This window comes from Diadema setosum, chromosome 8 (assembly GCF_964275005.1).
Source record: "Diadema setosum chromosome 8, eeDiaSeto1, whole genome shotgun sequence".
Classification (NCBI taxonomy): domain Eukaryota; kingdom Metazoa; phylum Echinodermata; class Echinoidea; order Diadematoida; family Diadematidae; genus Diadema; species Diadema setosum.
Window position 1 is genome coordinate 23,934,635 of NC_092692.1, and position 24,946 is coordinate 23,959,580.

General features: G+C 40.1%; 1 protein-coding gene across 1 annotated transcript in view; it reads right to left on the reverse strand.

The window, feature by feature from the left end:
* The window catches only part of LOC140231716 (speract receptor-like), a 464,534-nt gene that overhangs the window by 174,028 nt on the left and 265,560 nt on the right, over positions 1–24,946 (reverse strand). Inside the window, exons 7-9 of the mRNA XM_072311869.1 lie at positions 21,205–21,249; positions 9,513–9,697; positions 8,050–8,155 (exon numbers count right to left, since the gene is read on the reverse strand). Of these exons, the coding sequence (XP_072167970.1) occupies positions 8,050–8,155; positions 9,513–9,697; positions 21,205–21,249 (336 nt within the window). The remainder of the gene's footprint in view (positions 1–8,049; positions 8,156–9,512; positions 9,698–21,204; positions 21,250–24,946) is intronic.

Sequence of the window (24,946 nt, forward strand, 5' to 3'; positions counted from 1 at the left end):
AAATGTGTACACACAAATACCATGTTTTAAAGTACGTGTTGACACAGGACGAAACCAAATATTTTGTTTTTTGCTGAATTTTGCAACCTGCATTAATTTTTTCTTTACACTGTCCCACAAGCACAGAAAACAAATATTCAATATATCAATGATGTCATCGGAATTATTTAAATTTTAAAAAGCATTGTCATTATACTTAATGGGGTTGTGCGCAATTACCATGGAGTGCTATTAACGGTTCTAGTGCTACACCTTACATATCGAAATGATTCTTTTATTATGTGTGCTGCAAATGTATAGTTAGCTATCATTAACTCGAGGACGGGCTGATTTTGCTACAACATGTATTTCCCATAGCAACGGCGTAAATCCTTACGGAGGAGTGGGGGGGGGGGATGATCGGCGATAGTCACCATCACCACGATTACAAGCCCATAACCGGACCGACGCAGCCTTGGGAGGGGGGGGGGGGGGGAGGGGGGAGAAGCGTGGTCCCTCCCCCCAAACACACTCACACTTTACAGGGATCGAATGTCCCACTCTTTTGCATGAAATATAAAATGGGAGGAAAGTGGCAGCAAAAATATATGAAGACTTCTTGTTCTTGTTGCTTTTTTTTTGTGCTTGTCAGATGACTTTCGGCGGAAAATGAGACCTTAAAAGTATGAAGACCTTTTTTGTTTTTGAAAAATCTGTGCGAGGGAGCGGAGCGACCGAGCGGGAGGACGGTGTGGGAGGGGGTCCCTCCCACACGAGGAAGATTTTGCATTTTCAGATGTGAAATTCAGCCATCTGGTGCACACGTACTTTTGGTGAAATTTCGGCTTTTTTTCCTTAAAAAAACCAAGAAAATTAAATATTTATATATAATTGAATGACTAAATCGTGGTATTTCAGCTCTTGCTCCGCCTGTCATGCCTGTGCGACATCACAATGAAGGCCTACTAAATAGTGGGGCCTATCACCGGCGTAGCCAGGATTTGATCTTAGAGGGAGCGGTTAGATGCGAGGGAGCAAAGCGAGCGAGGGGGGATGGTGTGGGAGGGGGTTTTTCCTCTCCCACGGTGAGAACTATTTGCATTTTGATGTTGTACATGGTGCAATCTAATGCATTTTTTTTGCGTGTTTCATCGACTTGAAACAGTCCCACATGTTTAAGGTATCAGTACATTTTGATGTAGATTATTAATAAGCAATTTTGCCTATAAAATTGTATCATTTGAATAAATGTATTGTATTAACTGAACATCATGAACGCGACCGAGGACGAGCGAGCGGGGGGAGCGAGAGGTGAGGGGTGCTAGGGGGTGTACCCCCTCCCACGGTGAGAACTTTTTGCATTTTGATGTAAATGGTGCAATTTGATGATTTTTTTTTTGCGTGTTTTATCGACTTGAATCAGTCGCACATGATTAAGGTAGCAATATATTTTGATGACGATTGTTATTAAACAATTTGGCTGTAAAATGGTATCATATAAATAAACTTCTTGTATTTCTTACACTGAATATCATGAACGCGACCGAACCCGAGCGAGCGAGGGAGGGGGGGGGGGGGGGTGGGAGGGGGATGTTCCCCCTCCCACGTGAGAACTTTTTGCATTTCGATGTTGTAAATGGTGCAATTTGATGCATGTTTTTGCGTGTTTTATCGACTTGAAACAGACCCACATGTTTAAGGTAGCAGAATATTTTGATTTAGATAATCATTGAACAATAATTTACCTTAAATGGTATCATTTGAATAAACTTCTTGTATTAATTCTTCCACTGAATGTCATGAACGCGACGGAGCCAAAGCGAGCGGAGAGAACGAGGGCGGGAGGGTGTGGGAGGGAGTGTCCCCCCCTCCTACGATGATAACTTTTTTCATTTTGATGTTGTAAATGGTGCAATTTTATGCATATTTGCGTGTTTTTTCGTCATGAAAGAGTCCCACTTGTTTAAGGTAGCAGAATATTTTGATGTAGATTACAATGTACAATTTGGCTATAAAATGGTATTATTCAAATATACTTATTGTATTAATTTTTATGAAGAATAATTATCATGAACGCTGTCAGTTAAGCAATTCAAACAGAAAAAGCAAGCACATAAGGGTGTAGATAAGGGCATTTCTCCTCCCACACGAAGGTGATTTTTGCATTTTCAGACCTGAAATTCAACGATCTGGTGCAAACTTTTGGTGTAATACCCCCCCCCAAAAAAAAAAAATAATTGAAGAAATAAATAGGGCTTTTCAGGGAAGTGCATGTTAAAACTATGGAATTTAGCTCTTATTCCGGTTGTGCATCATCTGTGTGTATGTACAAAGTCTAATGAGGTAGAGCTTAGGGGGAGGGTGTGGGAGGTCGATTTCCCTCCCACTCGACGGAGCTTATGCGTTATTAGAATTGAAATAAGTCGATGTGAAGCACACTTTTTGTGGAAAATTCGGAAACTGTCATTCCCCAAAGTGTACTAAGTCTATAGAGGGGACCAAGCAATGGGAGGGTAGCAAGATACGTATCCCATATTCGAGGGAGCTTTTTTTTTTTAGTTTAAGAACTGAAATTCAACAATCTGGTGCACACTTTTATTGGAATATCTGGAAATTTGTCAATCAGAGAAGGTGGGAGGGAATAAGCCCTATGCCCCCTTCCTACACGAGGGAGATTCTGTATTTTCTGATTGCATTTAAACGTTTTGGTACACACATTTTGTGGCATATTTGGAAAATTGTCAAATGTTCAAAGTGTAGCCACAGTCTACTTGTATGCATGGAGCGGGGGGGGGGGGGGGGAAGGGGACGGGCGAGCGGGGAGAAGCCGCGAGCGAGTGCTATCACCACCCTTCTCGTATGAGGGAGCTTTTGCCTTTTTAAAGTTGAAATTGAGATATCTCGTATACGCATATTTGATTGAATATTTGGGAAATTTAAAAAAACCTGATCTTTGATGGGGGAAATGAGCGAGGAAAGGACTGATTAAAAGAGGATATTAGCTTGTACATAAAGGAACTTTCGAGTTTTCGGAATAAAAGTGATAAATCTTGTGCACTTAGAATTATTCAGATTTTTCTTTTTTTAATCTGAAAAGTGTCCTAAGGCTCGGGAAAGGGGCACAGAGTGTGAGGATTTAGGAGAGGGTATCCCCCTCCAAAGCACGAGAGATTTTGCATTTTTTAAAATTGAAATTCAGCAATCTGGTGCATACTTTGGATAAGAAATTTAGACAAAACGCAAGAAAATTTTCCTCATTTCGGGAATTATTGGGGGACAAAATGACATGTTTGCCCCCCCCCCCGTCGTCCAGGATCGGCATATCAGTGGGCTTTTCCATTCTTAGAATGCAAATACAAATGAAAGTTTTGATGGAAAATTCGGAAAGCTGTCAATCCCCAGGGTGTACTAAAGTTTTTTTAATGGGAAACAAAGCGGGGGAAGGGTTGATTGAAAGAAAATATCCCCTCACACCCGCGGTGGATCCTTTTGTGTTCTTTTTTGTAACTGAAGTGATTTGGGAATCTGTCAATGTAAAAAAAAAAAAAAAAAAAGGAATAGGACCGAAAGGGGAGGGGGTACCCCCCTCCCACGCGAGATTTTTTTTTTTCGCATTTTCAGAATCGAAATTCTACAATGTATTGCACACTTTGGATAAGATATTTGGACAGTTTTCTATCAAGAAACGCAAGAAAATTTTCCTCATTCGGGAATCATTGGGATCAAAATGATATGTTTGCCCACCCCCTGCATTTTTTGAATTCAGATGAAAATATCTCGTAAACACATGCATGAGAAAATCTGGGAAAATTTGGGAAATCTGGGAAAATCTGGGAAATCTGGGAAAGGGGGAGGGGACCCTCCGTTAATTGAAAGTATCTAGATATCTCCTTCCACCCACGGAACTTTTGCATTAAAAAAAAGATGAAGTAACAGACCTGGTGCACGCTTTAGATGAAATATTTTAAAATCTGTCAATCTAAAGTGTATTAAGTAGAAAGGACCGAACGGGGATGGTATGGGAGGGGGTAGTCCTATCCCCCTCTAACGCGCGACGGAGATTTTGTATTTTCAGAATTGGAATTCAGCCATCTTTGGGTGAAATATTTAGACATTTTTCTATCAAAAAAGTAAGAACATTTCCACGTTTCGGGAGTTACGAGGAGGAGCAAAATGATATGTTTGTCCCAAAAACTTTTATGGGGAAACCACCCCCCCCCCCCATCGACGCCTCTGCATATGAGGGAGCTTTTGTAAGTGAAATATCTGCTGCACACTCTTTGATAAATTATTAGGAAATATTTGTCAATCCCAAAAGTGTACAAAGTCTATCGAAAGGGATCCAGTATGGCAGAGCTTTTGCATGCTTATGATTGCAATTCAACGATCTGGTGCATAGTTCTGGCGGTATATTTGGACAAGTTTCCATAAAGAAAGTTCGAGATTTGTCCTCATCTCGGGAATTGCTTGGGGACGAATTATTCGTCTGCCCAAACACTTCCGTAGGAGCGGGGCAAATGCCCCTTTGCCCCCCCCCCCCCCCGAGATAGATTCGACGCCCCTGATCATCCCGGGGTATGCCCATAGATGTATCCTGACTGAGTCATCAGAGTCATCGTTGTTTCTCAGGAATGAGTCAGGAAATGGAGGGGGGGGGGGGATCAATTATGGCGGTATAATTTTTTTTTTTAATTGTTTGTTTGTATGTTTTCGTACATATTTTGCAGATGGTCCCGAGTTGCTCGCGTCATAGCATGTTAACATGTAGGCCTATTCTATTTGACGTTGTCAACGTCTGAGCCATACCTTACAGTGTATGTCGATATTACTTTCTTCGCGACCGAGCGAAGCGAGCAAGCACTTCAGAAAATCATGTATACATTATCCTACAAGATAGAATTCTGTTCAGCTCTGTTACCTGTCTGAAAGCCGGCGTACGGACGTCATGCAATATGCCCTATAAAGTATAGTCGGGGACTACTAGTCTACTAGACTAGGTGTTAAAAACAACAATAACAACAACAACAACAAAACAAAGATGTGGCACAAGTTTCATCTTTAGGTCTAACAACTAAAACAATCTGAGTATCTCTGTTAAAATCTAAATTAGATCTAAACTTGTCATTACTAATACAAAATATTGTGGGTTTTTTTTTTTTGGGGGGGGGTTACGAAATACAAGGTCATGAAAGTATTATCAAACAAGTAGGCCCTATCTATCAATTCCACCGTTCAGACATTAATTTTTGATTACCAAGTCTGGTGTAACAAAAGGAGAATCAAAGAATTACTTTTTTTCGGGGGGGGGGGGGTACTCAAGGTACATCTCAACAGTTTACAACACGCACTTTACCAACCACTGCAACAACCAACACATGCAATCTACAATCAACGTCATTATTCATTATTAAGATTTGTTTTTCCTTTGGAGGACCGTGAGACTAATGCCAAAACTCCCATTTCCTTATATTTATTCTTCTTCCTCGATTATCATTTTCTGCACATGGTTACAGCAAGTGGGTAAAACAAACAAACAAACAAACAAACATGTCGATGTGGAGTTTTCCACGCTTGCGTCCATATAATATCATTATGGCTGTGTAAGGGAAATAATAACAAAAACGCACATGGACCTTCCTTCCTGAATATTTCTTCATAATATCACTGCAATTGTGACGCGTTTTTTTTTTTTTTGTTGTTAAAAAAAAGAAAGAAAATTGGGTTTTGAGTGAGCCGCATGAGATTCATGCATCCTAGCAGGGTATAACCCTGCATTGGTTCCTGGCCAGATTTGGGGGTCTTGATTTCTGTCGCAAGGAGGCTCTGCTAGCACTAAAACGAGCACATGAACCCCCCCCCCCATTTTTACAATTGTTCTGCATTAAGTAACCATTCTTCTACAATTTGATAAAGTTTCGTAAAAATAACATGGGTTTTGAATGTACAGTATGACATTCATGAACCCCACCTAATCAGGGCACCCACAATAGGTTCCTGACCAGATTTTGGGGTCCTCGGATGATTTCTATCATATGGGGGTGCTGCCAGCACAAAAACTAGCTCATGAACCTCCACTTTTTATTGTTTTTCTGGAATAAATAAGCCTTTGTCTACAATTTGGTCAAGTTTCCTGAAAATGACATGGGTTTTAAATGTGCAGCGTGAGATTTATGAACGCACCCTGCCGGCATCCCTGCATATGTTCCTGACCAGATTTTTGGGACGTAGGGATGATATATGTCGCATGGGGGCGCTGCTAGCACAAAAACGAGCATATGAACCCCCACTTTTTATTCTTTTTCTGGAATTAGTAAGCCTTGTTCTACGATTTGGTCAAGTTTCGTGAAAATGACATGGGTTTTGAATGTACAGCGTGAGATTTATGAACCCACCCTGCCAGTGCATCCCTGCATAGGTTCCTGACCAGATTTGGGGGACTTACGATGATATATGTCGCATGGGGGCGCTGCTAGCACAAAAACGAGCACATGAACCCCCACTTTTTATTCTTTTTCTGGAATAAGTAAGCCTTGTTCTACAATTTGATTAAGTTTCGTGAAAATGACATGGGTTTTGAATGTACAGCATAAGCTTTATGAACCTTGTCCTTTAGCTCACCCCTACAAGAAAACGTCGATGAGAAGGATTTTAGAGATTTCGGTATTTTCTGCCGCGTGAGGGCGCTTCTTGCTCAAGAATGAGAGTGTAAACCCTAACTTCAAAACCTTTTCCTTGTTATGGGTACCTTTTTCTGTAATTCTTGCAAATTTGGAGAAAATATCGTGGATTTTGAAAGAATTATCGAGATTTAAGTTTGTCATCGCAGATTTTGTTGCCGATCATGGTCTTGATCCTGTAACGCTATCATTTTGGCACAGGACGGCAGATTAGTCATATTCTTCAAAGTCCCGTAGAAGAAAAACAAGCACATGAACCTATGGTTTTATTTACATATTTGGGCTTGGGATGGGTCAAAGTTACGGTAGGGAAAGTTTGAAAAAAAATGACATGGACTTCACTTTAACTGAGGAACGTCCTTAACGTAAACTGGCCTGATATCCTGTGTAAACCAGATATAGAACATACACATAAATTATTAATTCCTTGCTCTTATTGCAGTAACAAAAAATAAAACAAAGTATCAACTTTGAGAATCAACTTAAATGATAACATCAAGATCATCAAAGTACATTTATGAACGCTGAAAATGCAGGAAAATACTATGTCGATGTCCGATAACTATGGCTGCGTTCGAGCGCTCTAAAGCGAACCAAAGCGAACTGAACCAAAGCGTACCGTACCGAACTGTGCCAGATTTGAAGCGTTCGAGCGCTCTGTAGAGAAAGCGTACCTCACGAGTTATTTTTAGAAAAGCTCACGCATTTTTGTAGCAAGAATGTCATCCACCTGGCGCTTGAACTACTTACAGCTGTCCCGAACAAAGATAATGATGTTTTTGCATTGTGACGTATGCGCATGATACGCGCATGCTTTACAGTGAACTTTTGGTACGCTTTTGGTACGCTTTTGGAGCACATCGGGAAGTGGTCCACATTTGGCTCGGTACAGTACGGCACGGTACACTTTAGGAGCGTTCGAGCGCTCCTCTGGCGCGGGTACGGTACGGTACAGTTCGCTTTAGGAGAGCGCCCGAACCACCCTAAGTAACACCCTACAGCCAGATGAACAACAAGCCATACCATACGAAATTGATAGGCATAATAAAAGATCTTTTTCTGTCTTCAGTTGGTAAAATTGAGTTGAACACGATATCTTCCTGGTCAAAAATAGTAAACTGGAGCTCTGTGAAAGCGTTTGGTATTGTTTGGATGTTTTGACTTTAGATTCCTGTCTTGCAGAGTTGTTTCAACTGTGTTTTGCCTAACCTACCCAGTTTGACCAAAGCACACAGACTAACATTTTAGCTGACATGAAAATTAGACATTCTCGAATATTGCTAAATAGCGCAGATGTGTCCATGGGTCAAAAGAGCTGGTGATCACCATTTATTGATACATTTTTATCAAATCTGTCTTATTATGCTTGTATTATGATCTTTGTCCCGCTTACCTTGCTAATCGCGGACATAGTAGATCCATTATGACGTTTTGTTTGAATGTCGCTGTAGTCAATTTTCCACAAGAGGCTGGCCAGTTCTTGTTCATACTTCCAGTTTCTAAAAAAATGAATAAATGAATAAAGAAGAAATTGGTATACACCTTACATCTCTTTCTAGCCAAGGAAACAACATTTTTTCGATATTGCTTCAATTGTATTGCATGGAATAGGAAAGTATTACTGTACAACGCATTTAAGACCTTGAATAAAATTGGTAACCGATATAAATTTACCTTCACAGTTGTCTTTATTTCGAGTGATATGCGTTTATGAAAAGCCCATTTATGCATATCTAAACAATGTGTTCGTTAAGAACATCTCTGTAAGCAGATAGGGCTTTCAACAACAGGCGTTTATTTACAGCTCGCGAAAACTTTTGAATGGTACATAGAATCTTTATTTTGTGATGACAAGAGATTAATCTGCCTCATGGATTGCTTCATGGACAGATGTGCTCTATAGATTACAATCAAAGTTGACATTAAGTTGCCACTATCTTGCTTTATGCGACCTTAACATAAATATTCAAATCACGGCAGCTCGTCGGCATTAAGCAACATGCACATGAACAGTGTGACCTACTTGCCACAAACTCATCTGTTGGAATGTTGATGACAGAGGTGTGAGGGGCATAAAGATAAGAAACTTAACTATACAGGCCACCAGCAAAAGGAAACTATAAACCATAAGAGGTCACATATTTTACAGACGTGATGTAAATAACTTAATGTATTCTTGTATTTTAACTAGTCGTTTAACAGTACGAACCACCTTCTCTATAGGCATGGAATGTTTTACGTTGTGATTTTGGAACATACCACCTTTTCAAATTACAAACCTACAGGCCTGTAAGGCTTGTTTCTTCTTTCAAAGCCGACTGACTACTAATAAGAGACCTTGTGAATTCTGCTCAAGCATCTCTAAGAAAAAATAGAGAATTTTGACAGGATATTACAAAAGCCACATGTACTATTGAGAAAGTAGAAAAGAAATGGACAATGCTTTTCATCTTCATCATTAGTCCCCCCTAAAAAAGATAAAACCGGCAAACCGTTTCCAAAGCATAATTTACATCATATCTAGTATGATTTCATCAGTCAGATACAATGATGTTCGCTGGAGTCTGCAAATTGCACTTAGCTGCAGATTGAAGTAAAAACTATGTTAAAGAATGACGGAAAGCTATTTCCCTATATTTTCGCCACATGAAAATAAATTCTAGATGCTGGAGGAACTGTGTTCAACACATCACACTATCGCTTGGGAAATTTTGTGCATCCAAAAAATGTTGACAACTTACTTTTGAGCGTTGATTTGCAGCTCTGTTTGATATAATTAAGAAAGTATAGAAATGTAGTCGACCTCCCTTGGAATAACTTTTGACAGCGTTTTCTTTACGCTAAGTGGTGATGTACCTATATACCGCGATGAGGATCATGCAGATTATAAGGACGATCCCACCAACTACCCCGGATGCAATCTGAGCAACTGGTCGATGCTCCTTAATGCAAAACTCGCCGTAGAACCCACAGTTCGGCACAGCGAGTGGTGGTGCGCCACTGATCCATGGGATGAAAGTACCGTTGATTGGCTCGTAAACCTGACAAGATGAATCATAATGAAATAGAAGCATTGTAACATAACCCTTCCGATATACCCAACTATAGACCCAATTCACAGCAGGATTATGTAAATTAGGCATGAGGAAAGAGCTTTTGTAATACATATAACTTTATGCAAATTCTTTCTTAGGGTAAATTAGGATGTTTCCGAGATACTCTTTTGTCCAGTTAAAAATCGAGATAAGGAGGTATAGGTATTGTAATTCACATTTGAAAGCACAGTAATAAAAAAGGATTTTCATTTAAAGGTATGGTATAGCTTTGGCCGAAATGACAGTTCAGATCTTAACTTTTTGCAAGATAATTAGAAACCACTTGCATGAAATATTTAAGAGCATACAATTCTAAAGAGGAATTAAAAGTTTATTTGATGAAAATCGGTTTTGAAATGGCTGGGATATCCAGAAACAAAGAAGTCCCAATACAAAGTGGGTCCCACCTTTTATTAGGACCTCTTTGTTTGACTTTGTTTTTGGATATCTCGGCCATTTTACACGGATGGTACAGTATTGGTGGAGATGAAAAGTGGGCTTTAACTCTTTTTTTGCGAGATACCAAGAAAACACTTATGAAATAGTACAGAGCATACCATTGTAAGAGGAATTCAAAGTTTATTTGACAAAAATCGGGTTTGGAATAGCTGAAACATGCGAAAACAAAGTAAAACGAAACTATCGTAAATGAATGGGTCCCACACTTTATTAGGATCGCTCTGTTTTTGATATCTCGGCCATGTCAAAACCAATTTTCATCAAATAAACATTGAATCCCTCTTGGAATTAGATGCACTTTCATATTTCATAAGAGTTTTCTCACTATCTCACCAAAAAATGATAAAAACCTGAAGTTAAGTCCAAAACTATACGATCCCTTTAAAACCAATTTTCATCAAATAAACTTTTAATTCCTCTTAGAATTGTATGCTCTTAAATATTTCATGCAAGTGATTTCTAATTATCTTACAAAAAGATAGTACCTGAATTCTCATCTCAACCAAAACTACACCATCCCTTTGGTGATTTGAGAGTCAGAAGAAACTCCTGCGATATCACCGTTTTGAACACATCGTGTTTTGGGTAAATACACGGTATTGGGCCGGATGCATAAACAAGCACAAGCACAAGCAATTGCTAAGAGACCAAGCATTTGCTTAAAAACGTATGCATAAATCATGCCTTTTGCTTGTTCTTGCTAGCAATTGCTTACGATTTTCCAAGCTCTGTAAAACGAGCTTGAGCTTTTGCTTAACTGGGATGTTCGCTTTCAAGCATCATTATCATATTCATAAAAGAAGGACCAAGCTTGTGCAGGAGTGGTATAAATCTACAAGAAAATCCTCCTAAATAGCGTAAGAAACTTTTTCGTTTCAACAATGGGAATGTCCAGTGGTTAGCACGCAAAATGTTATGAGAAACAGTTAGGACGTCTGACATCTGTGGAGAGCAAGGAGACCTCTCTCCACGTGCGACCTGGCAGATCCGGTCTCCTATAAGCAGTGATAGAATCAGCCAGTGCGTGTGTGTGTATATAGATGTGTGTGTGTGCGTCTGTGTGTGTGCATAAATATGAGTGTCATTTCATAGCTCCTTTGCTATGTCAGGAAATGTTTCGGCATACACACGCCCTTTCAAATACATGCTGTTACATCCGCTTTTGTTCTTGTGTTCGCACAGGCGTGATGTCCCTTTTTGTTTAAAAACTCTAGCAATTGCTTGTGCAGGACAAGCAAAAGGTATAAGCACAAGCAAAATGTTATGCATATGGATATAAGCAATTGCTTGAGCTAGACCTTTTGCTAGACGAGCTTGTGCTTTTGCTTGAAGCAACTGCTTACAAGGAATTGCTAGTCTTATGCACTCGGTCCAATGGACCGGATGCATAAACGCTAGCAATTGCTTGTGCTAGCCTTTTACTCGAATCCGTATGTATAAAAACAAGCAATTGCTTGCGAGCAGAAGCTTTTGCTAGCAAGCACAAGCAATTGCTTGCTGCCCGCAAGCAATTGCTTAGAGACCAAACATTTGCTTCAAAACGTTTCCATAAAACATACCTTTTGCTTGTTCTTGCTAGCAATTGCTTACGATTGTCCAATCTCTGTATAATGAGCTTGAGCTTTTCCTTAACTGAGACGTTCCCTTGTAAGTATCATTATCATATTCATAAAAGAAAGACCACCCTTGTGCAGGAGTGGTATAAATCTACAAGAAATTACTCCTAAGTAGTGTAAGAAACTTTTTTGTTTCAACAACGGGAATGTCCAGTGGTTAGCACGCAAAATGTGGTGAAAAACAGGTAGATGTCTGATTTTGGTGGCAAGCGAGGAGACCTCTCTCCACGTGCGATCTGGCAGATCCAGGCTACTAAAAGCAGTGATGGGAATCATAGATGTGTGTGTGCGTCTGTGTGTGCATTTATGAGTGTCATTTCATAGCTCTTCTGCTATGTCAGGAAATGTTTCCGCACACACATGGCCTTTTAAATACATGCTGTCACACTCGCCTTTGTTTTTGTGTTCGCACAGGCGTGACGTCCCTTTTGTTGAAAACGCAAGCAATTGCTTGTGCGGGACAAGCAAAACGTATAAGCCCAAGCAAAATGTTATGCATATGGATTTAAAGGGGATGGCTAGTATCTGATTAGTGAGAATCAGTGGGAATGCCGGGGGATGATTGTTCCAATTCTGGTGGGATTCATTTAAGAGTACATTATATATCTATTGTTGTGTGAAAATTATTTGCTTCAGAATGGTCTCATATTCAAGTAATGTGCAGTTTAATGGTTCCAGGCTAGCATGCCTGTGCAGTGACGGGGGATTAAACTGCACATTACTTGAATATGAGACCGTTCTGAAGCAAATAATTTTCACACAACAATAAATATATAATGTACTCTTAAATGAATCCCACAAGAATTGGAACAATCATCCCCCAGCATTCCCACTGATTCCCACTGATCAGTTACTAGCCATCCCCTTTAACCCTAACAGACCGGGCTTTTTTGGGTGTTCTGTGGCGGGGGGGGGGGGGGGGGTGGACTTGATTCAATTCCCCCCCCCCATGAGATCTCGGCTGTCGATCGCGCAATCGCCATGAAAATTAGCACATGCATTACCTGTTGCGTAATCTACCAGACTATATAAAAAAAAAATGAAATTTTCATAATGATTAGTTATGCTAATTTATGCATACAATCATACATTTTGCTCTAAATCTGAAAGTAAAGCTCCTAGAATCTTACTTTTCCGTGGTAACATTCTTTGTAGCATTCCTAACAATGTAGTAAAAAATAATCAATTTCTTATGTGTTATGAATTTCTTATGTATTTCTTTGATTTTCGACCTTCTGTTTTATCATTTGTTTTCGCAAAATTTATGACAGAACCTATTTCAAGCAAAGTTATGCTAAAATTGATTGATTTCAGCTTATGAAAGTGGAAATAATCATCTCTTGAATAAGGTAAGAAAACTCCATTTGCATAGACTTTACACACAAAATCACGTTTTTGAGCCATTTTCGGTCTGACAGGCATGTATAAAAAGGTCGTACAGCGTCGTAACGGTATGCGCGATTTTCGCGAAAATGGTGTCAAAAGATGTGCGAGACTTGAAAGTAAAAAGTATTTCACGCGGTGGAGTAGTCGCGAAAAATGTCGAGGGGGGGGGGGGTTTCATTCACCCCCCGGCCTTTTTAGGGTTAAGCAATATTGCTTGAGTAATGTTGAGATGTAATGAAGGCAAAAATCGAGAACGTGAAAGAAAATGGAGTGATAGAGGAGGTTGACGACCACACTGACTGGGTATGTCTTTAACAGAAAAAAAGACAGGAGAGATGTCAAGATCTCTATCGATTCAAGACCACTGAACACGACTTTGAAAAGAGAGCACTCAACTCTTTCTGTCCTAGACGATATACTTCCCTCACTGACCAAGGATACCACATTCTATATTTTTTACTTGAAGGATGGCTACCTACATTGCCCACTAGATGAAGACTCCAGCTTACTCTCTTCCTTGGCAGCTCATTGGGGCAGTTTCAAGTGGAAAATTCTTCCCTTTGGCTTCAAGGTGTCAAGTGAAATCTTCCAAAAGAGACTCAACCAAGCCTCAGACGGACTAGAAGGCGTAAGCTGCGTCTCATATGATATCATTATATGGAAGAAGAACATGACTGTCGTTTTCACTGCCTTCTAAAACAGTGCCAGGAACTTGGTGTAGTTTTCAAATGTGACAAGTCCAAATTCTGTGCCAGAGAAGTGCCGTTCCTAGGGCTCATTGTGATAGCCACTGCACTGAAATTAGATCCCTCAAAGTGGCTGCTATTCCTATTAAAGATGAAACCACCCTCCAACAAGGATGATGTCCACAGGCTCCGAGGCATGGTGAATTACCTCTCACGGTATCTCCCTTGTTAGTTTGTTTTCATTTTCCATCTGAGAAAGATGGCTGGATAACCCATATTCAGCTGCACTAGTTGGTCTTCCATGGGGTCCAGTTGGAGGGGGAGACGGGACCACTCCAACGGGTTATGCTCCCTGCTCTTTTGCACGATGAGGAATGAAGCAGGACCTTTTACTTGCATGAGTTGTGACTCTCTCAAATACGGAACCTCCATTTTATGTTCTATCCGAGGGACAAAGTGTTTTGGCTCTTACTAAAGGGGACTGTGTGCCTACACACAACTTTGCTCAATTAGACTCCAGAATAGAAGCCGAGTCATTTGGATCAAGAGGCAGACGCTCTACCGACTAAAGCCTAATCACCGCCCTTTTCTCTGAAGTCATGCAACCGATCAATTACCTAACACGGAAAGGATGTTGCATGGACATAGACCGGCAACCATGAAAAGGCATTAAATGAGTACCTACTCAAGTCCCTCTCTTAGACTACTTTGACCACTCAAGGAGTGGTCAAGAGTGGTCATTTGAATTTGATTTTGAAGAAAATCGAGATCTTCACAGATACTAGTCCAACTGACATTGGTACTGCACTTCTCCAAGATGGACCCCTGTAGCATACAAACTCCTCAAAAAAAGTTCTGCAATTTAAGTTTGAGGGGTAATAAATATTTTGCTGCTTCATCATCATACGTGAATGTGATATCATTAGAACGCTTGATTATTCCTCTTTGCAATAATGTGCCATCTGCTCTGATTACGTAATCATGGAATGTGCAGTACTCTTGAATATAGGGCAGAGTCTGCATTGAAATGTTGCAAAAAGCATTGTTTTCAACACCGAAGTGTCTTGTGAAGATGCAATGTGTTTTGAAAAGTGCCCAGACGACAGTGCATGTCTTGCATGAATGTGTGCCAGAACTGCAGTTCACTGAGTGGTCGTTTGTGAGATTTTTAAAGATGCCACGGTTACCAAATTTCCTAAAGGCCCAAGCAATTGGACAACTCCAAGCAGGTTTACCCCAAAAGGATGTTGCGGCCCGGTTTGGGGTTAGCGCAAGCACCAGATCAAGATTGCGGGTGAATTTTCTAGAAACTGGGGAAGTTAAAGACAGACCAACCGAGAAGTGGGCGTCCCATAAAGACAACCTTGCAAGAAGATCGGTATATCACACTGTCTGCATTGAAGAACCGAAGGCTATCCGCGAGAAATCTCAGAGATAGATTTTCAAGGCGATTTGGCAGAAGATTGTCTGATAAGACAATCAGGAACAGGCTCCACGCAACCAATCTGCGTGCTCGCCAAACTGCAAGAAAACCGGCAATGACTGCCTTCCATCGTCATGCCCGTATGCGCTGGTGTCGTAAACACTTGCGACGGAACCAAGAGATGTGGCAATCTGTTCTCTTTTCCGATGAGTCGAGATTCTGCCTCAAGAAGCTGGACAGTAGGATCAAGGTCTGACGACATCCTGGCGAACGGTTTGCAAGTTGTTGCGTCGACAGAGTGACAGCGTTTTGAGGGGGAAGTGTAATGGTGTAGGGCGGCATCTCAGCAGTGGGCAAAACGCCGCTTATCGTCATTGATGACAACATGACGGCCCACCGATACAGAGATGAAGTCCTTCAGTCAGTGGCACTTCCGTATTTGCGCCGTAACCTTGGACCGAATGACGTCTTAAAAGATGACAACGATCGTCCGCATAGAGGAAGGATCATCAACGAGTTACCTGTGGGACGAGGGCATTGAGAGGATGGAATGGCCAGCGACCAGCCCTGACCTCAATCCCATCGAACACTTGCGGGATCAACTCAGCCGGTCTGTCAGGCAGAGAGTAACTGATCGCACTACACTGGCAGACTTGCAGCTGATCCTCGTTGAAGAGTGGAACGCCATCCCACAGCGGTTACAGTTCGTTATTCCGAAGATTCGTTATTCCGAAGGTTCTTTAGTCCGAAGGTTCGTTATTCCGAAGGTTCGTTAATCCGAAAATGTGATAAGGTTTGTTATTCCGAAGGTTCATTAATCCGAAAATGAAATAAGGTTCGTTATTCCGAAGGTTCGTTAATCCGAAAATGAAACAAAGCTCGTTATTTCGAAGGCTCGTTACGGACCCTATTTCACCTTCGGATCAACGAACTTTTGGAATAACGAATCCTATTTTCGGAATAACGAACCCTATTTCATTTTCGGACTAACGAACCTTCGGAATACCGCCACAAATGTTCGGATTAACAAACCCTTTTTCATTTTCGGATTAACGAACCTGTAGGTATAGGGAATTTGTGTGTTTCGGATTAACGAACCTTCGGAATAACGAACCTGCGGAATAACGAACAGCACCCTCCCACAGCTTCGTGTGACAAAGATGGTGAACAGCATGAGGAAGAGGTGTCAGGCCGTAGTTGCTGTGCTTGGGTCATCTACCCGCTACTGACTTAATGAGATGTAACTATTTCTCAATAAATGGAGAGGAGACAGTGACAGAAAAGATTGTCTGTGTCTTCATTCTTTTGTCATTGAAATTTGGATGATTTCACTAATATTGAAAACAAATTTTGCAACATTTCATTTTGACCTTGCTTCATATTCAGAGAGACTGTGGATTCCATGATTGCATAAGCATCACAAGTGACACATCATTGTAAAGAGGAATAATCAAGCTTTTTAATGATACCACATTCACGTATGATGATGAAGCAACAAGAGATATATTACCCCTCAAACTTGAATTGCAGAACTTCTTTTTTTTTTTGGAGGAGTTTGTTATAGCAGAACACTGAATGAACCAGAGACAAAATATGCCGTAATCGAAAAGGAAGTGCTGGCAATCGTGTTTGCACTCGAAAAGTGGAACCAATTCACCAACGCACATCAGATTACCATCCTAACTGACAACAAACCGCTGGGAAGCAAAATCAAGAAAGGGTACCGAAGCGATTGCAGGGCATGGCCTCTGATATAGATATACATTATGTTAAGGGGAAGAACAATCACTTAGCAGACCCTCTTAATCGCTCTTACCTTCCACGTCTCGTGACAAGCCGACAGAAATTTGAGGCCATTCATCCCGTATGCTATCTGTGTCTCCCAGAAGACAAGTTGCCAGACCTGAAAACCTGAGTCACACAATTAGACCATCTTCATTGCAACTGATTGACAAATTGCCCTACATCGACGTAATTAAGCACTGAATTGATCAGTGTTTTAGTAATTTCCCTACGTTGATGTAGGGCAATTTGTTAATCGGTTGCAATGAAAATATCTCGACAGAAGAATTTCATGAATATGAATAATTATGCAGTACCCGCTGCATGCTATAAGGATTAGAACCAACACTTGCTGTCGGGCGGAAGCTCGGTGGTCTAGTGGAGATGACGCATGTCCGGAGACCAGGAGGTCGTGGGTTCGAATCCTGCTCGAGTATAAGCCCATGATTTTTTATCATGGCTACTACTAAAATACTAATCAATTGAGTGCTTAATTACGTCGATGTAGGGCAATTTGTCAATCAGTTGCAATGAAAATATCTCGACGGAAGAATTTCATGAATTTGAATAATTACGCAGTACCCGCTGCATGCTATAAAGATTAGGACCAACACTTGCTGTCGGGCGGACGCTCGGTGCTCTAGTGGAGATGACGCCTGTCCGGAGATCAGGAGGTCGTGGGTTCGAATCCTGCTCTAGTATGTACGCCCATGATTTTTTTTTTAATCATGGCTACTATTAAAACACTGATTAATTCAGTGCTTAATCACGTCGATGTAGGGCAATTTGTCAATCAGTTGCAATGAAAACATCTCGACGGAAGAATTTTATGAATTTGAATAGACCATCTTCCTTCACAATAGTTTCTCCAGTGGGAGGGCGGAAACTGCCGTGAAGACCGCAAAAAGACTGCTGAAAAATGTCACAGCACTAGCAAAGATGTCAACATTATGTTGCTCAACATTCGCAACGCCCCAACACGGGACATCGATAGCAGCCCATCCCAGAAATTATTTGAACGTCGCACAAGGTCACCACTGCCCACAATGCAACATTTACTTCAACCCCAGATGGACATAAGTAAATATGCTGCAAAGATCAAAGGAAAGCAGCAGCGCCAAGTATCTTGACTGAAAAACAAAGACTTTTAATAACTTACCAGATGGAGATGTTCAAAGAATAAAGAAAAAAAAAACAGGGAAGAAGGCTACAGTCTTGGAAATATTGGTGAAAAGGCCATGTGACGTGTACTGCAATGGCCAGGCCCTAAGAAGGAATAGGGAGCACATCAGAGCCTCCAAAGAAAGACCTCATGAGTCCTCCTGTCCTTCCCAGTCACACTAGCAAATAATTCTGGAGATGCTGAAGGTGCGACCAATAAAGAGACTACTGGAAAAAGTCTCTAGCAGCTTCCAGATCATGTTAACACTCTTGATAGTCATCCCATGAGGAGCTGCATTGCACTGCCCTTGGTGAAGCCTCCGAGTCTGTCCATTTGATGATTTGCATTCGAAATCAAGCACAAATTTTTTTAGTAACGAAAACGCGTTAAAAAACACAAAGTTGCGCTCGGTAAGGGGGACGTGCATTTGATTTGCGTGTATAAACGCAAAGTTTTTAGCAGCTTGGACCAGAAGTTTGAGCTCGCGTGTCACTGATAACAAAACTACGCGACGTTTGAGTGATACAAAACTACCAGTAATTACTACCTATACGAGGTAGTTTTGCGAGGCAATTGCAGTTGATATTTTGCAGGGTTAAAGGTCAGCAGTTGTTATTTTGCAGGGTTAAAGGTCAGCAGGCAATATTCGTTCGCCTCTGCCGGTTTTCGCCACGTCGCTGCGTGTCGGTTACACACACCTTACCGTACACAAAACAATGTGTGCAAACAGTGCAATCTTCCGGTTTTCGCCATTCACTTTACACAGGGAGGTAGGAAGAGAAAGAGTGGGATCTCTCTCCCTACCTCCCTGCTTTAAATGTGAACATTCCGATCGACCACGAAAAGAAAACATTCCAGGACGTCGCTGGGTGTCGGTTACACGCACCGCAGAAGAACGCTGATAAATCAACTCATACAAGGTCGACCACTTACAGCAGCACTACGCGTCAAGCAATGACTAGTCCATTTGTGCTCAATAATTGCTGAGTGACCATCAGTTTTACAACTCTCCAAATTTAAACAGAAGTAGAAATAAAATGTAAAAGCGTTAAGATGTTTGAAGTTCGCCTGTTACAAGTACATATGTAGTTGAATGATATACATTGATAAACAATTTTTCAATTATTCGACATGTTGATCATCTACAGAGTAGTCAAATGTGGCTTGATCTATATCGTAGTGTATAGCCGTATTCACATATTTTCTTAAATTACCTAGGGGATAGGTAATAATTATGATATTGACTGGCCTTGAGGGAGATACCAGATAAATATTGCCCGCACTGAAAGAATATTTTCTGGTATCTCCCTCGAGGCCAGTCAATATTATATAATTATTACCTATACGAGGGAGTTTTGCGAGGCAATTCCGGTTGTTATTTTGCAGGGTTAAAGGTCAGGAGTTGTTATTTTGCAGGGTTAAAGGTCAGCGGTCAATATGCTTTTCGCCACGTCGCTGCGTAACAGTAACAGTATGTGCAAACAGTGCAATCTTCCGGTTTGGGGAGGTGGGAAGAGAAAGCGTGGAATCTCTCTCCCCACCGATCGACCACGAAAAGAAAACATTCCAGGACGTGTCAGTTACACGCACCGCAGAAGAACGCTGATAAATCAACTCATACAAGGTCGACTACTTACAGCAGCATTAGGCAATGACTAGTCCATTTGTGATCAGTAATTGCACAGTGACCATCAGTTTTACAACTCTCAAACTTTTAACAGAGAAGTAAAAATAAAGTGTAAGAACGTTCAGAAGTTTGAAGTTTGCCTGTTACAACTACATGTATCTTTGACGTTGGAGTTGAATGATATACATTGATGAACAATTTTGCAATTATTCAACATGTTGATGGTCTACAGGTAGTCAAATGTGGCTTGATCTGTATCATATATAGTGTATAGTCGTATTTACATATTTTCTTAATTTACCTAAGGGGATAGGTAATAATTATGATATTGACTGGCCTTTCTTTCGGGAGGTACCAGATAAATATTGCCCTCACTGAAAACATATTGCCCTCGTCTTCGACTCGGGCAATATGCTTTCAGTTTGGGCAATATTTTCTGGTACCTCCCTCAGGGCCAGTCAATATTATATAATTATTGTCTTCAAAACGCATGCTCCACACGGGCCTTCTGACAATCAAGTCCGGACGATCTCTGAAAAAACCCTAAAACACTAGAATCTGTTTTTTTAAAAGACAGAATGTGTTTGTGTCTTAAGACCGCTGTCCCGTTGTCTTCCTGTCATCCAAATGAACGTACAGAAATATAATTCGCAATATGGTAACATTGCCAAAACTGCCAGCCAAGGTAATATGAACGTACGCTTCTGTGCACCGTCTTGCGATGGCAACACGTGCCACATGCGTTTATCGAAACACGTAGCCACACGCAGTGTTTGTTGGGCATGTCCAACAATCGCTATGCGTGTTTTGCGTGCTCTTGCGTGCTTGATAACAAAAGTAAAGGCCCCGCACGTTGTGACCAAGGCTTTAAGTAAATTAAAGTGACAACCGAGAACAAGTACAATCCTAATTCTTCTTCATTTCTTTTTTTTCGCATATCGTTACGTTCAATAAATTCATCTTGACGTAGACAAGGAGCCGGCACGGTAGCTCATCAGAGTATGTATGTATGTATATATATATATATATATATATATATATATATACATATATATAGACACAGATGCTACCATTTGTCATCCAAACCTACTTTCGATATTGTTAAAACATTGATCATATGATGTTGGTGGTTTAAACACATAGTGTGTGTCATATTTTCTGTTGCCAAGAACTTATATCAATGCATATCAAGTAGTTTTGAATAAGACCGTCCGTTCCACGTTCCGTGCAAGTGGGTTTTAGTATCATAAGGAAACTCTGGCTAGGTTGTATTACTAGACTATTTTGAGTATACATTGTACTGCAAACGTACCCATTCAAATGAGGTCCCATTGCCAAGGCATGATTTTTCCACCGCCTAGAAACATGAAAAATAGAACCAAATAAAAAGAACATGTTAATGAATAATGTTCATCGTTGCAACTTGCAAGTTAGGATCATAGTAAACCTGCCTTTCACCTCAGGAGAGTAGATAAGTCTGAATACAATTACATGAAAATATGAGAAACGCCTTTTAAGTGTGATGGTTACAATAAAGATATTGGGCTACTTCATGTTTAGAGCTATTTTTTTCTCAATTCAATTAGAAATGAGTGCCCTTTCAGGCTACATTTTCATGATATGTGAAGTCTTAGAATATTCGGTAATACATTCATCTCCACTTTGATGGAGCGGAAACAAGAAAGTAGTAAGACAGCCTGGTTGGAAAATGCTAATAATCTGTTAAATGGTTTCGGGAAATGTAGATGTGGAATTATGAAGAAAAATTGACGTCATAAGAAAACGTTATGCCTTTAAATATTTTCATGAAATAATATACATTTCATGCACTTGCAAAACTGCAATAATGAGAAGAGATATTCTTTGCAATAACAAAGTAAAACTTAATAAAATAAAATGGCAATTTTTCTCAATACTACAACAGGATGGTTACAGCCCGTGAAGCTGAAAGTATCCCTGAATTTACAAATGCCTTATGTAAATACAAAAGAAACGCAGAAACAATGAAGTCATAGGCTTTCATAGGCAATGCTTTCAATTTGTGGGAAAGAGTGACAGCTTAATGCCTTTACTTCTTTAATATAATATATCATATTTGTATTCATTTATTTATGTATCTATTCATTCATTCATTCATTCATTCATTTTTTCATATATAAGGGCACGACACAAGATCGACACCCTGGAGTCATACAACAGGCAAATAAGGCCTATGAGCTCACAGGATTAACAGCGCTATCAATCAACCAATGACGTGTGCGTCTTTGTACAGGGTGTCCTGTGCAATAATGGCTGAGGAGGGCACAAATGATGGGTAGGGCAGCTTACACTAATGGGCGAGATATGGACTGACCCCTATGTCTACATGCCTACGTTTTCAATGTTGATTTCAATGTTAAAAATATAACGTCTATCAAAATTGTTGTGTCTTCTATCATGTATGAATATCAAGGTTTGTCAAAATTGCCTCAGTTGAATTTTGATGATCCAGTTTTATAGATTATAGTCTTTAAGAAATGAAAATTGTACATGTACCTAAATTGTCTTTTATCATTGTATCTTGAAGGACAGAAGGGCTTCATCCGGCGAAATCGCCCTTCCCTCTCCGAAGAACACGGATGCTTATTGCGAATAATATGAAATAATGTCTACATTCTGATTAACCTATAGAAAAAAATTCGATTGTGAAATGAAGGTAAGAATAAGCGTTTCACAAATTCTCAATGTAGACAGAAACATTTGCTTTACAAGATCAGGAGGAGCGGTAGTCATCAGCGAAATGTGGATTTGGTATGAGTTCACAGCATATAACATAAGGGTCTATCAAGGTATTTGTCATACAGTTTTTTTCCCGGTCAGTTTCATACCTTTGTCATTCCAAATTATGAATGTGCATTCAAATTCACACAGCGCATCCATGCAAAAATATTCGAGCATTCCAATTCAGATCAATTTCATTAATGGCAGCTCTATTTCGCTTCCGTCAAATCAAATTCACACATGAGCGTTCAATTTCGAAATGTGAGCACTGCATCTCCTACTCTCGTGCATTCCAATTCACGCGACAGCCCGATGAGCTTGTTTGGGGCGTTTAATTCTATTTTCAGGTGATCAATTTCGTACTTCGTGCAATCAATTTTATGAAGTAAATTGGAATAGATTTAATGAAGTCAATGGAATGGAAGGGGTAAATTTAATGAAGTAAATGGAATAGAAGGGGTAATTGGGTGAGGATGGGGGGGGGGGGAACGGGCAAAAGTTTCTTTCAAAACAAGCACACAGGTTTACAAAACTCAGAAAGGTTTGCATATAATCATGACTGTTTAAAGGTTCTATATTGTTCTGTGTTCATGTATTATTGGGTTTTCATTTCAAGAACTTTATAATTGCAAGGTCCAATCACCACTGCATCCAAACAACACAATATCAATCTAAACATACTCCTTGATGATACCGCGCATTTACTAAAAAAGGATAACGCCCCAACACTAACCACACAATGCATTAATTTAAAGACAAGCTGACACACAATGATCTCCCATAGTCCCCCACGAAGAAAACCAATTAGATATCAATTAACAACAAACAAGACGTATACAATGTTCATGTCATCAATTTCAATGTAGTGGATTTTTTTGAAGGTGCCAATAAACTTTCCCTATTATGCTTGTTTGTACACAGTGCCTAATATGCCTGTGGTATATGCCTGCCACTTTCCCTCGTCATACTCGTGAAGTTCAAATTTTAGAATGAGTAGGTGGACCTATACAGCAAAATAATCTCCATCATAAAGCATAATCTATTCAAAGCTAATTTAAAAGACACACATACACGGCATACAAGACTTCTTTTAAATTGAATGCACTAATTTGGAACATGTTTGCCTTTTCCCGAATTTGAAAGACCGACGAGATTCCCTCGCGGCTTGAAATGAATTTGAATGCTCAAGGCTGAAATGCGTGCTCCTATCAATTGAACAATTGATTGGTCCGACAGTGAATTTGAATGACCGGATATTGAATTTGATTGCTGATCCAATGCTGCTATCATGGAATGGGTGAAATTAAATACTCGGAATGGGAACTTGAATTACAAAATTATGAAATTGACCGAGAAAACTTATAAATCAGGAAAAGAAGAGGCGTCCATATATTACAGCTGTTTCTTTGCAAAATTACCGTTTTCAGAAGAATTATACACAAAAACCACAAATCGGCGATGCATCACTGCAATATCAAAAGCTTTCATCAATTGACAGTATTTAATAGTATATATACATTCAGAAATTATTACCTATTTTCCTCTAATACTATGGTTTCTACATAACAGTCAAGCAGGACAAAGTGCATATACAGTAGTTTATGTGAGAAGCGATGGGAAGCAGAACGAAGTTTTGACATCCGGCCCATCTATAATAACGTGGCAAGCCTATATAGCATGATGTCTCTATCGAAGACCTAACCTACGCAAGTTAATCGACATTGATTTTAGGGGAGTGGCCCATGAAGAGAACAATATCATTGGAAAATTGCTGACTGGTACTAACAATCTCGCACCTGTTGGTGTGACGACACTGCCCCTCTGAACATTCATTTATTTTTCCTTCTGCCATTATTGTACAAATACGTTGGTATACAGAAAGCGCTGTGTATCCTGTCAGTCTCGTGGGTCTGTCTTTGCCTACTGTCGAGCTCGTAATCTTTTTAACTTAGCCCTAGCGCATGGGTCTGTTTATTTGGTGTCTAGCTCGTGGGATTACCCCATATATAAAATATGTGCTTTGCATATTATATAAAAGTATGAATATACGTCTGTATATTATATTTACTATATACATGTATACAATTTTGTTCCAAACATTGTATTTGCTCCGCGTATTGGCAGTACTAGAAATAGCAATAATAATGTCACAATAGAGGAATGCATTTAATGCCGATTGCCTTGATTTTAATTCAAAATCCGAATTTTCGGGGGCCTCCTCCTTCGTCAGGGATGAAAGTGCTAATGAATTTTCAGTGATATTAACAGTGAGGTGTTAATATCCTACTAGCGAG